Here is a 13,663-nt window from a genome sequence, read left to right on the forward strand (position 1 = left end):
TTTTGTACTAATAGACTTAATTTCATGGCTGCAGGCAGTTCAAACTGTGCATGCTGGAGGGCCCGAAAAAGAAAGCAAATGAATGAGAGCTGAAGGGGTGGTTGGATTCCTGCCAGCTCACAGTCCATTGATCAGAAGCTGCTCCAAAGTTCATAGGATCACAATGTGTTTCTCTTCCCACAAAAAAGGGGAATTTGTGGCCGTGCTTTACCTGAGTGCAGCTTATTGTAGCCGGGCCAGGCTCTCGTGTGCACATTGTTAGAGGGGAGAGGGTGCAGCCCTCACGGGCTTTGCCTGGGAAGGAGCAGTAAAAAGAGAAAGAGCCGTTCCACACAGGGGCTGCCGCTCCCCAGTCCCCGCCGGAGCTGCAGCTCTGCGTCTTGCCCGGCTGTACCGCAGGGGGCGGTGTGAGCACCAGCCTCCCCGTTGCTTCTTACGCCGGCAGCGTGGGGACGGGACTTCATGCCACGGCTGCCGGCCGAGCTCCCTCCCGCACCCCCCGTTTCGCTGCACTGCCGGCGGGTCCCCGGCTCAGCAGCTGGACGCGGCAGCCGGGACGTTACCACCGCCGCCGCCAGAGGAGACAGTGGCTGAGCTATGGGGCCAGCCGCCTCCTGACCACACCATGGAGCCCTAACGAAGGCGTCTGCCCCTCCCCTCCCGGGGGTGAGCGCCAGGGTCCGGAGGGGGGGACGACCCGAGACCCGCTCCCCCAAAGCGGGCGGAGGACGGGCGCAGATGCCACCTCCAGCCGGAGCGAGGGGGAGGTGGTAGGAAACTTTGGGAGAGTCGGGGAAGCCCCTGGCCGGGGGAGGGGGCGGGCCCCTAGAGCAACCCCCCCGTGCAAATCTGGACGCGGCGCTAGCTGGAGAGGCACATCCGTGGCTGGGCTTTCTGTGCCCGGAGGCGATGCGCTTCCCGCGGGCGGCGGCGGCGGCCAGACAGGAGGCGGCTGGTTCCTGCTCTCTCTAATCCGCTGCGTGTTTCCTTCTCTCCCCCTCAGGATTACCGCGAGGATGGGATGGATTTAGGAAGCGACGCGTGCAGCAGCCGCTCCAGCTCCGAGTCCAGCTCCAGCAAAGTCACCCCTTGCTCGGAGTGCAAATCCTCCCCCTCCCCCAGCAGCCTGGACTTGGCGGCCCTGGAGGACTCGGAGGAGGAGGATTACCTGGGGTACGGAAGGAAGGGCACTGCCGCGTGGGAGGAGGACGGGCTCAGCACCGCCGGCTGCGATGCCAAGGCTGCCAAGCGAAGGAGTTTGGCGGAGGAGCTGGAGGATGTGAGACGCACCAGCGCCTCCAACACCATGCCGCCCCCCGCCCCCAACGGCAACCCCCCGCCCCAGGACCTCCGGCAGAACGGCAACGTGGTGCCCCCCAGCCGCAGGACGGGACACCGCGGGGCAGGAGGGCGCAAAGCCCATCCCCAGAAAGCCCAGCCGGCTGTGGGGAGGCTCCGCGGCGGAGGGGGGGTCGCCCCCGGGCACCCCTTGGACAGCTCCACGGGGGGCACTTGGCTGAAAGAGCAGGACCCTCAGCTCCCGACTATGGACTGGGAGGCTTTGGAGAAACACCTGGCAGGGTTACAGTTTCAGGAACAGGAGGTACGAAACCAGAGCCAGAAAACAAACTACACCTCAGTAAGTTGGTCCCCGTTATCTGCAAGGTCTGTGGCTTTGGGGCGGGAGCGAGGGGGGGCGAGTCGGAGTAAAGGGAATTACTTATGGTGACAAGACATGTTACTAGGCAGTGAGTCAGTCGCAGGGATCCATACGGAGCATTGCCATAGATGGTAATTGGGCAAATCGCTGTTGCCCTTTAATTGTGACGGGTTTTTTTCATCCTTCTAACCTGGGAGGGCCGCTTATTGAATGCAACATTGTTGCTAGTAAGAAGCGTCATTGTGTGTGAATCTAGATCTGTCCCCTTTCTTGCAGATCTGCAAAGAATTTCTGTCTTTCTGCAGCCTTTTTCATTTCTTCAGCTGTGGAAGGAATAGCTTGACTCTGACCTGCCCACCCCTGGCCTGGATCAGAGAGCCAGGGTGTGTGTCTGTTGAGCAGATCGAGCTGGTGACTCAGTGACCATTTGTAACGTATTGTGAATTCTGAGATTTTGGTGGGGCTCAGTGGCGCTTCCTGTTTCTTATCAGCCAGACACCTGGCTGGATACAGGAAAGCCAGACAATGTGGGTGGCATCAGGAGCAGGAGTGGGTGGAATAAACATAAGCTGGAGTCTTAGGCCATCTAGTACAAGGGTTCTCAACCTTTTTCTTTCTGAGAACCTCCCCCCCCCCCCAACATGCTATAAAAACTCCATGCCCACTTGTGCCACAGTAACTGGTTTTCTGCATATAAAAGCCAGAGCTGGCATTAGGGGGTAGCAAGTCAAACAGTTGCTGGGGCCCCATGCCACAGGGCCGCCTGCAAAGCTAAGTTGCTCAGGCTTCAGCCCCAGGTGGTGGGGTGGGGCTCAGGGCCCTGGGCTTTAGCCCCATACAGTGGGGCTTCAGCTTTTACCCTGGGCCCCAGTGAGTCTAATGCTGGCCCTGCTTGGTGACACCCCTAAACCTGCTTGCGGGGCCTCCCGGACCCCTGGTTGAGAACCACTGATCAAGTACACTTCCCAATATGGACCTGGGTGGGTATCTCCTTTTTGAAGGGCGTTTCTCTGGTTGCTTTATTTTGAGGTATAGCAACAATTGCAACCCAAGCATTTAAATCTGTATCTTAGCCAAGAAGGATTGCATACTTTAACCTAGCTAAAGTATGTGGCAACCATTACAGTATGCTTGTCATTTGGTACCTTGCCTTGGGGTGTGGTTTGAGTATACAGGGCCTCAGGCTACTGGAAATTGGATGCCTGCACTTTGACTTTAGAGCATGAGGACAAGTAACAGCATGTCTCAGTGTAAATGGTATTGGAAGGGGTTGTTTTTTTTGCCTAGTAGAACCTGGTTGTAAGACCCCCAGTTTGTGTTTCCTTTAATCACTGCTGTATAGCAGATTTTCACAGCTATTCTTTTCATCAGCGTTCAGCAAATATCTTAAAGCAGCAATCAAAAATTATCATTGCTAGGCTCAAAGTTATTACAGTGTTTAAAAAAAAAATCTCCTGGTTAATGTCTTAATGTCTATATTTTATTTGGAACAGATTTTAGAAAGTATGAAGCTAAAGAACAACATTTTGCTTGTATTCTGTTGTTGCAACTGTAACAAATAATACAATGGCTTTTAGTTTCAACAATAAGAGATGCTGATGTCACTTCATTTTAAGTATGGCCTAGCCTTGATGAAGATTGTATATATGCAGTGAAAGTTGTCTTTTATGTGTGTGAGTGTATGTATGTGTGTGAATTTAGGTGCCTATTCTTTGAGGGATTAAATGGCATTGGCTTCCCTATACAGCTCTGCCAATGAACTACTCCTAACTGGCCAGAACAGTGGGATTCCAGTTCTGGGCTGCTGTTGAGCAGAGACTGTCACACATACAGTAATGGCCTTTTACTTTATTTTATTTATTTTTGTTTGAGAGCTGAACAAAATCACCTAAAACATCAAAGATGTTTTCACTTGTAACCTGACCCAGAACTGGAACCCAGTACTCCAGAGATTTAAGAACCACAGTCAAGATGGAAACTAATTCAATCATATAACTATTTGGAAGGACAAATACAGTATATTGTGAAATCTCATACTATGATTTAGCATACAAAGTAATAATTTTGGAATCTTTCAGGAAGGAAAAGAAACTAGCACATATTTACTCCCCAATAAGCAGGTGTCAGTGGTGGGTTGGGTGTACAGCATTCTGTTCAGGGAGATATGAAATCCCATTCATTAAGAATTGTTTTCATAATATGTAAATTAAAAGAAGACATGACATTCCCTAAACTTTTCTCTAAAACCATTGAAGGTACATTCAAACACTGCTTTATGATGGACAATAAGACTGATGTTAACTTCCGTTAACTTCCACCTTATAACTTCACTTTCTTAGGGCTTGATTCTGCAAGGTGCTCTGCAACCTCACTTCTTACCAATATCAGCTGAAGAAAAAGGGTGCTGAGTACTTGCAGCATTGGCCTTCTAGTTAGGCATCTAGGACTTTATATCATTCTTACTGTCTGTGTTTTGAAATGACTTTGAATGAATCATTCCTTGAATATTACAAATGACTTTTGAAAAATCTTGTGGTTATTAGATATTGTAATTAGGGCAGTCTGGTAGCATGACAGCTGCCACAATGCATTTTTAAAAGACCAGACTTGGAACTAAGGGTGAGCTAATAACAGCAGCATGTAGAAAGTGTGGGAATAAAATCACTGACCCCAGGACTTTTTAGGTGGTCTTGTAATTGATAGTGGCTTATTCAGAAACTTAAAAAAAAAAAAAAAAAGCTTAGTCGTTTCTTTTCTTTATTGTTATGATGATGATCTCATCAATGTAAACTGATGTACTCTTACTTTTGGTCACTCAAGCTTACAGAAAACCATCTCTAACTAAGCAGCAGCAGCAAATGTAGGAACTCTTCCTTTCTAGTTGGGTGCTTGCCTAAGTGAGGTGTTACCCTGAAAGATTTTTGGATCATTGCCATTTGTAATAATTTTGGCACTTACATTTAAGAAAAAATGCTAATTGGAGCCAATGCACTAAAAAATAAACCAAACATTCTCTGTCTTGGACCTACTCTTCCCCTTTATCTAGTATTAGTGCTTTGACTACCCTTTCTCCAAACCAGAATCCTCCCACTACACTACCTGTACTTGGCGTAGCACCTTGCCTCCTGCCTGGCGGATGAGCACATAACTCCTCTTTGTTTAGCTGCTACAAACATTGATCCCTATGCAAGGGATTCCATGGAAGCCTAATCTGTGCTACATGTTGTTCCAATGATGGAAGTTGCAGTTTGGGTGCAGTACAGTCCCACACAGAACTCCTTGTAAGTATTGCAGTAGCACTGCTTTCTGTAGATCAGATCAGGCTAGGGAGACTAGGCTCACATCTCCAGAGACACAGCACGTACACATCTTCTTTCTCATTGCTGACCTGCCTGTCAGCTTAAGCCCACAGTTGGCATTTCCCATTTTTATAAATGTAAATTCCCGCCCCCCCCCTGCAATTTTCCAGCATCCTTGGGAACAACAATGTGTGTAGCTCATTGTGGCAGCCTTTCTCTTTTTCCATGCATATTTCTGTTTATGTATTTGAACGTTTATTTGGCTTATGTGCTTCAGTTTTGTGAATCCATCAAAACCACTAAGCTATTGCAGGAATCTCATTTCTGTTATTTCAGTCCTGGATCTGTTCCTTCTAATTAGCATCTGTGCCTTATGGGCATAGTTTAGAACAGGTAGGTACACTGTATTAGACTGCTTGAAGTGCAAATAGACTCATATTTTTACAGATCCTCACTTTCTATAATAGAGAAGGTCAGGGTGAGTAAATAGTGGGGAAGTGGGGGATCTCTGCTATCATGGCCAGTTTAACAATAACTGTTTTGCTGTGCTCTCCTGCAGTATCATTCTCTCTCACTCAGCTCTATTCCATCTTCAGGAAGGGTTTTCCCTTATCTCTTGGGGCATGCCCACACTACAGTTTAAAAACCTGGGGTTAGCCCATAACAGCAACTTGGGTTTGTAGGGCTTTGGCTAACAGGCCGTTTAACTGCGCTATAGATATTTGGGCTCGGGCTGGAGCTCAGGCTCTAGGACCCAATGAGGTGGGAGAGTCCCAGAACTTGGATTGCAGATGGAGCTGGAACATCTACAGTATAATTAAACAGCACTGCGAGCCTGAGCCCCGTGAGCCCGCTTCTTCTGGAACAGGCCAGCTTTGGGTGTATAATTACAGTTTATAGACCCTTTGAGGCGGGGAGCCCATGTGCTTCTTCCCCTGCTGTTTCTTGATGTTGAGGATTCTCTCCAGCCTCCCCATGCTGGACATTAACAGACCTTTTCCCCCATCATCCCACTTGATGTTAAAGGTATTTCTCCTTGCACACATCTTCTTGGCTGTCGGGGTCTTTCGGACTGAGGAGGCAGAGGGAGGGGGGACTCAAAGAAACTTCATGTCCTTATCTGTCTAGTTTGAAGTGAATTTCTTCCAAATTTTCCCAGGTTTTCTTAGAGGATGGGAGAGCAGGCATAGCAGAGCACAAGTGTCCCTTTCTTCACCTTTCAGTCTGGTGCAATTTGAGAAAGCTGCAGATTCTTCTTTTTAGGCCAGAGCTGCTGCTGCAGGTGAGGAATTGAGACCAGAGAGATCAAGTTACTTATTCACAGTCCTACAAGAAGCATGTGGAAGAACTGGGAATTGAATCCAGGTTTCCTGAGTCCAGTCCAGTGCAATAAACACAAGACTAGACCCTCCTTTTCTTTATGAAACTCCTATAAATATTATATAATTAATTCTAGGTTACTTGCAGAAACCTGTGACAGGAACTTCAGATATAATAATATTAAGGAAAATCTGAAGTCTTAGAAGGATTCAGATAGAGTTAGGATTCCTGATTTGACTTCTGGGGTCAGCTTCTAAGGCAGTGGTTCTCAAATGTCTGTAGTAGTGACCCTTTCACACAGCAAGCCTTTGAGTGTGACCCCCTTATAAATTAATGGTTTTTAAATATATTTAACACTATTATAGATGCTGGAAGTGAAGCAGGCTTTGCGAGTGGAGGCTGACAGCTCGTGACCTCCTACATAATAACCTCATGACCCCCTGTGGGGTCACAACCCCCAGTTTGAGAGTCCCTGTGCTAAGTCATTTTAGGTGATTCACTCCTTAAGAGAGTTTGTAAACACAGATAGAAACAGAGAGGTTTTCCTTGTTTTTTCCTGAATTGACAGGGTTTGTGTGGGGTTTTTTGTTTTAAATACACCTCTACCCCGATATAACGCTGTCCTCGGGAGCCAAAAAATCTTACCGCGTTATAGGTGAAACCGCGTTATATCAAACTTGCTTTGATCCGCCGGAGTGTACAGCCCCACCCCCCCCGGAGCACTGCTTTACCACGTTATATCCGAATTCGTGTTATATCAGGTTGCGTTATATCGGGGTAGAGGTGTATATATATATTCCTTGCAGTGGTGAAAACAGAGATTTTCTGTGACCATGAGTATCACGGTTTGAAACTGATTTGTACATAACTGACTGAAAACTGAAACTGACTAGTTTATTTTTTTTGCCAAAGTTAAGTGAAATGCAAAAAGAAATTAGATTTTAGAAATTATTCCAGGGGTGTGTGTGTGTGTTTTAGTTTTGATTGACAGTGGTCCTTCTAGTAGTGAATGTTAATGAGATTCCCCTATAGATTCCGTGAGATGTTATCAAAAGAACAGCCAGCACAAGCCTGATTACAAATTGGGAAAATTCAGAATTCTTTTGGAATTAGTATTTATTTTTAAACTCTCTTTAGCATTTTCCAAGAGAAGATTCTACCAACGCCTAGTACTTAAGGATTAGTTAATACTCTGGCTGCCTTATGACCTGAGTACTGGATGAGTGACAAATTCACTTTATCTAATTGTTCATTCAATATTTCGGGTCCTCACTCTCCCAAATACTCCAGTTTATAGTAGGTCATCTTCCTCTTTCAGAGTTTTGTTGACTAATTTGAGATTGCATCATCAGCTCTGAACTAGTGGTCCTGTTCACTTTAATACTCATGTATTTGAAACCTGATTTCAAGAACAGCTCTGACCAGACTCTACTGTAATATGGTTTGCACTAATCTATATCTATATCGCGCACTAATTAAAAAAAAGTAACAAAGTTCTTAACATAACTGTAAAAGCCATGCTATAGACGGTTATCTATGGCATGATTTCTGCTAATAATTATTCAAAAAATGTTTCCTATCCACACTGAATGCTTTGCCCTTACCTACATTTACTCCCCACCACCTCCCTGAAATTTGCCATTATTGTTTCTCCCTGTAGTGGAAGCACTAATATCCAGCCTTGTGTCTAGACTTGTTCTGAACACAATTGTTAAAATGCCTGCAGCCTCTTCTCTCTTGTTTATAATAGAGAGACCACCAGTAGACTTAAACAGATAGCAGCAGCTGGAAATTATAAGACCAATTACTAGTGCAGACACATCCTATAACAGTGCTGACTGTATTTTATGTGCTGATGATTGTCAAAGGGGCTTTAAAATAAGGCTCCATTGTTCTCCAAGGGAGCAATATCATATAATTTGTTAGATCATTTTTTAAAGAAAAAATATGCTTATACACATATTCTTCTGACGTGGGCTGTATTTAAACTAGAGCTCTGAGGTTGGACATGTGCCGTCTTACCAGTCACCTGAGTTATGAGGATACACGTACAAGTAGTAGGGTCCGACTTCCTGGAGTAAAGGAGTATTTCTGGGACTTTTTGGATCCCTTAGAGGAATTTAAATTCCTTTAAAACTTTAATCTCCCTCAGACTTTGTACAGTGTGTTGAATAATTTCATCAGCTGCTACTGAGTGACTTGGAAGTTGCGCTGTCTCAAATTTTTCATAACATTTTGCTAGGTTGTGGATGCATGTGGAAGTGTTAACTTGACAAACTCATCACATTCATTTGTTTCTTTTGGGGACAGCTCTTCATATTGCAGCATTAATGACATATTAAAGAGAGACTGCCCTCCTGTAAACCAATTCTAACTTGCATAGATCATGCCTTGGGTTTATGGGTTGCTTTAGATACCTCTTAAGCATCTTAGACCTTCATCTGATAAAGAAATTACATCTTTTCAGAAGATATTTAATGCTTCGAACATTCCTTCACAACTATTTTGGACTAATCTCATCATCCAGGTGCTGGAAATCTGCTGCCAATATTTCTTCTTTACTCTCTTTTCAATTACTGAGTCTTAGCTGCATTACAAAGAATACCAAACATGTCATGCCATGATTTATGGTACTTAGTATCTATTGTATTACAACCTTCTTTTGTGAATAGGAAGCAATCCCCTTCTATTTGCAGCCTCAGTAATGGTTCTTACAAAATTAGCATTAATGGGCTTAATACCATTTTTTCATCATGTCTCTGTGGAAGATAACTACGATCAAGAGTGTATTTTCTGAAACTGATACAATGTGTATTTCATAGTCTCTAAAAGCCTGAAAAAACTAGTAAATTGACTTAGCACGATGACTTTTACCTTTTAAAAATGACTCTAGCGCTTGTGGTGATTGCTGGATTGATGGCATTAGAAAATGAATTCTGGTGTCCATGGAACAGGTTTACAGTGGGCAATGGTAACACAAGCTGATTTTTTCAGCCCCTGAGACTGTTCCTCAATGCAGATCTGAGGTAGCTTCCTATAAGGGTAAGAGGGTGCTGCATTCTCCATGCCCCTTTTCATCCACTCAGCCTTTAAACTCTTTCTATGTACACTGTCAAGAAGCATGCTGGATATGGCGCTTTCTAATGTGAATATACTTGTTCACTACAAACTAAACTGAAACACACCAGTTAACTCCACACAGACCACTGAGTAATCTTCAGACAATAACAATTTGGTTACTACTTAATTTAGCAGGATTTAAATATAAGAATAGCCATACTGGGTCAGATCAGTCCATCTAGTACGGTATCCTGTCTTCTGACCGTGGCTAATGCCAGATTCTTCCAAGGGAATGATCAGAACAGGGCTATTATCAAGTGATCCATCCCCTGTTATCCAGTCTTAACTTGGGGCACTCAGAGGCATAGAGACACTCAGAGCATGGGGTTACATCTCTAACCATCTTGGCTTATTGCCATTGATGGACCTATCCTCCAGGAACTTACCCAATTCTTTTTTGAACCCAGCTATACTTTTAGCTTTCACAGCATCCTATGGCGTTGAGTTCCACAGGTTGCCTGTGCGTTGTATGAAGAAGTATTTCCTTAGGTTTCCTTAATGTCATTGGGTGACTTCTGGTTCTTGCGTTGTGTGGAATAAAGAGGGTTTTAAAAAAAAAACAAACACTTTTTCTCCACACCATTCATGATTTTGTAGACCTCCATCATATCCCCCCCTTAGTCTCTTTTCCAAGCTGAATAGTCCCAGTCTTAATCTCTCCTCATATGGAAGCTGTTCCATACCCCTAATAATTTTTGTTGCCCTTCTCTGTTCTTTTTGCAATTCGTAATTCTTTTTTGAGATGGGGCAACCAGAACTACATGCAGTATTCGAGGTGATAGCGTGCCATGAATAGTGGTGGTCTATTTTCTGTCTTATTATCTATCCCTTCCCTAATGGTTCTTAACATTGATAGCTTTTTGGACTTCTACTGCCCATTGAGCAGATCTTTTCGGAGAGCTATCCACAATGGACTCCAAGAGCTCTTTCCTGAGTGGTAACAGCTTATTCAGAACCCATCAATTTGTATGTATAGTTGGGATTATGTTTTCCAGTGTGCATTACTTTGCATTTATCAACATTGCATTTCATCTGCTATTTTGATGCTCCCAGTCACCCAGTTTTGTGAGGTTGCTTTGTAATTCCTCATAGTTAACTATCTTGAGTACTTTGCCACCTCACTGTTTACTGCTTTTCCCACATCATTTATGAATATATTGACCAGCACTGGTCCCAGTACAGATCTTTGGGGGACTCCCGCCATTTACCTATCTCCACTGTGAAAACTGACCATTTATTCCTACTCTTAGTTTCCTTCTTTTAACCAATGAGAGGATCTTCCTTCGTATCCCATGACTGCTTAAACAACAATCAGAAGATGAAGTTTTCTATATCCCACCATCAGTCTTCTGAGTCATCCAGTTCTTATGATCTTCTTTGACTTGCATAAACTGGCAGAATGCTCTTTATTTTCTCCAGGAGGCTTCAGGGATCCCATTCAGAGGGAAAACGAAGTGGGCGAGGTAGGAGCACAGGACTAGATCTATACCAATAAAAACATTTGCTTTCTATGCATAGATTAGTTCTGTGGGCATCTTGAGGGTTTCAAGATTTTTTTGCTCTTTTTTGGACACTGAGACCTTCAGGACAGTTTATAATATAGGGTTATAATATAGGATTAAATCCTTAAAACAAAGTATTTAAACTAAGTTTTATTGGCGTTGGAGAAGAAGTGGGTTTTAAGGGGAGGCAAACTGGCTCTGAAAGGAGACTGTAGGCATAGGGGGTGCACGGAGGAGCGCCTGCACACATACAAGATTGCTAGGAGGAAATAAGGGAATTCTTAGGCAGGTGCCTTGGAATTTGTGAAAGGATGAGCAAGGGTGCCTTCATACTTTACAGTCAGGCCATCAGAAAGTGCTGGGTGGACCAGCAGCCCTTTTTGCTGGGGAGAGAAAATGGAAGTTGGAATTTTATTTTCCAGCCTAGCTCAGTTACATAATACAATTTACTGCAATGGGGGGAAGCTTCCATTTAATCTGCGAAGGTTGTCCACATTATGCACACAGTAACACTTGATTTGTGCACATGTGCAGTGACAGATCTTTGACTCTAAACAAGAAGAATATTGTGTCTCTTCTGCTCTCTGGGAGGTTGAGTTGTTCTGCCATTAGTGGTTTATTTGCTCACTGCTTTGAGGGAGGAGCATTTAATAGTTTAGAAGTATGGGAACAACATGCTGGACTCTTTCATGCTTAAAAAGTGTGCATTGGTCAGTTTTTGCCCAGGAAAACTTAAACTTGCTCTTTCCTCCACCTTTACCAGTAGACAAGTTCATTTTGAAAATGAGCATCTGGTTTAAAATACTGAGCTGTAACTTCTTTCTACCTATATTGCCCTTGCAACTTAAGAGCACAACAGGATGAATATTGAACGACCGTCTCCCTCCAGCTGATCACTTTTATAGGGTCTATCATTTTGTTTAATTAATTAATTTAATCATTTAACGTCTCAAAAATTGATTTAATGAGCAGTTTTGAGCAGTGAAAATGATTATTTTGGCAAGAGAGCTTCGCAAAGCATAGTCAATATTTGTTTTCTGTCTTAGTTGACAGCAAAAATGCATATTTTCATTAGCCTGAGAAAATATTGTCTTTAACCAAACAATAGATTGGTTGCTTTGCATGGCTTATTTTGCGGATGTAATTGGTTGTAATAACTGATGTGATGTAACGGCTGATACATCATTGATTCATTCGCAGCATAATGTGGTAAAGTGACAGTGTACTTTGGCCACTTTCCACCCAGCTCAAAGGTTAGATGAGGCTGGCAATATATTAATGATCTGACCAAAAAGTTCATTGTCATTTAGCTAAGAAAACACTCTAATACGCAATGTAAAGTTTCTTGAAGACCATTTCGAATTCCATAGATCCAAAGGATGTTTTTTCTGAAAGTAGTTCAGCAAGATCACTCTAGTTATTCAGTTCAGCTCAAAGTTTTGTTGCCACTACAGAGGCTTTCATTAATGAAAGTGTACATGGGATAGCAAAAAGTTTTGATAAATGGCTGTTTCTGCATATGAGTACTCAACACATATATTATGGATACAAATAAGTTGGCTGCACTTCATAATCGTTGGGTAAGTGAATATTTCATACAGTATGTTGAGATAGTTAAAATGAATTGATAGAGTTTGTGAGTTCAGCTAACAATAAAAGTCTTTTTAATATGCTTGTTTGAGGTAGGGAAACTGCTACTCTTATAGTTGAAATGATTGGACGGAAAGTAACTGAGTTCAAGTATTTGTACTTGGTATAGAAATTAGCAGCATACTAAAATCTTGTATTCTAAAAAAGAAAATAGTAAAATGTATTCTAAAAACAAATTTAACAGTTCATTTCCCCGAAGCAGACTCTGTTTATTTTGTGTCAGGGAAAAGCCTACTTCAAAAATATACTTTCTTTGTTGTAATTTTTGGAACCAAGATGTTTTGTAGTCTAGTATCTTGGGAGGGGGCGGGACTTCAATGTTTCTTACTTGCTTACATTTAAGTGAAAGCTTGAATCTTTTGTTGGGACAGCAGTAGGAAGCAAAAATATACACTTGAGATAATATTTATACATCTGGCACTTGAAAGTCAGATACAATAAATAAAAGAGTTAGGGATTTTAATACTCATAACTGACACATGCTGCATATATCCATTATTTTTAGTGTTGAAGGGAAACATTTGGTATGAAAATGAAATATTATCGTTCTGCCTTTCAGCAAAATAGTATGGGAAATATAACACCTGGCATTATAGAAAATTAGAATATAGAATCTAAGATAGTTATCTTATAAAAGATATCTTGTAAACTGAGGGTAGTATTGAAAAGTATAAAAAGAGAGGTCTGTTTATTCAAGGTAGCATAAAACATCTTCTGATTTGAGGAATGAACTTTCCAAATTCCAGGCTCGGTCCATACCAGATAAAATCACATGACCAGGGCAAATGAGTTTGCTGCTAACAAAGATTGTCAATAATAACTATTGCCCAAAGTCCTCGGTGTATATAATACAATAAATATTGCAGACAAAAAGGAATACGGCCCTAGTGGAGTTAGAGAGAAGATACTAAACAGGGCCAAAACATAAATTCATAATCTCCCTCCAACTGTATTAAACAAGAAATAACAGCCTCCCACCAAATACTTTATATAAAAAAAAAAAAAAAAAAAAGAGAGAGAGAGAGAGAGCGCGCCTCAACCAGAAGGATGGTACACAGCTGGTCTGGCATATGTCCAGAAGGAAAGCAAGTGAAGAAGGCCCTGCCCTCTTC

At 42.9% G+C, this 13,663-nt stretch overlaps 1 protein-coding gene across 4 annotated transcripts in view; it reads left to right on the forward strand.

The window, feature by feature from the left end:
* The first annotated feature begins 499 nt into the window (after window positions 1–499).
* LOC117882507 (schwannomin-interacting protein 1) overlaps window positions 500–13,663 on the forward strand; it is a 106,227-nt gene continuing 93,063 nt past the window's right edge. Inside the window, exons 1-2 of one of the 4 annotated variants that reach the window (XM_034780814.1) lie at window positions 500–666; window positions 1,004–1,639. In XM_034780814.1, the coding sequence (XP_034636705.1) occupies window positions 1,022–1,639 (618 nt within the window). In that variant the 5' untranslated portion in view covers window positions 500–666; window positions 1,004–1,021. Of the gene's footprint in view, window positions 667–1,003; window positions 1,640–12,230; window positions 12,482–13,663 lie in introns of those variants that run through there. The other 3 variants (XM_034780812.1, XM_034780813.1, XM_034780816.1) reach the window with 3 other exon arrangements.

The sequence above is a fragment of the Trachemys scripta genome, chromosome 9, assembly GCF_013100865.1.
Source record: "Trachemys scripta elegans isolate TJP31775 chromosome 9, CAS_Tse_1.0, whole genome shotgun sequence".
In the NCBI taxonomy this organism is placed as follows: domain Eukaryota; kingdom Metazoa; phylum Chordata; order Testudines; family Emydidae; genus Trachemys; species Trachemys scripta.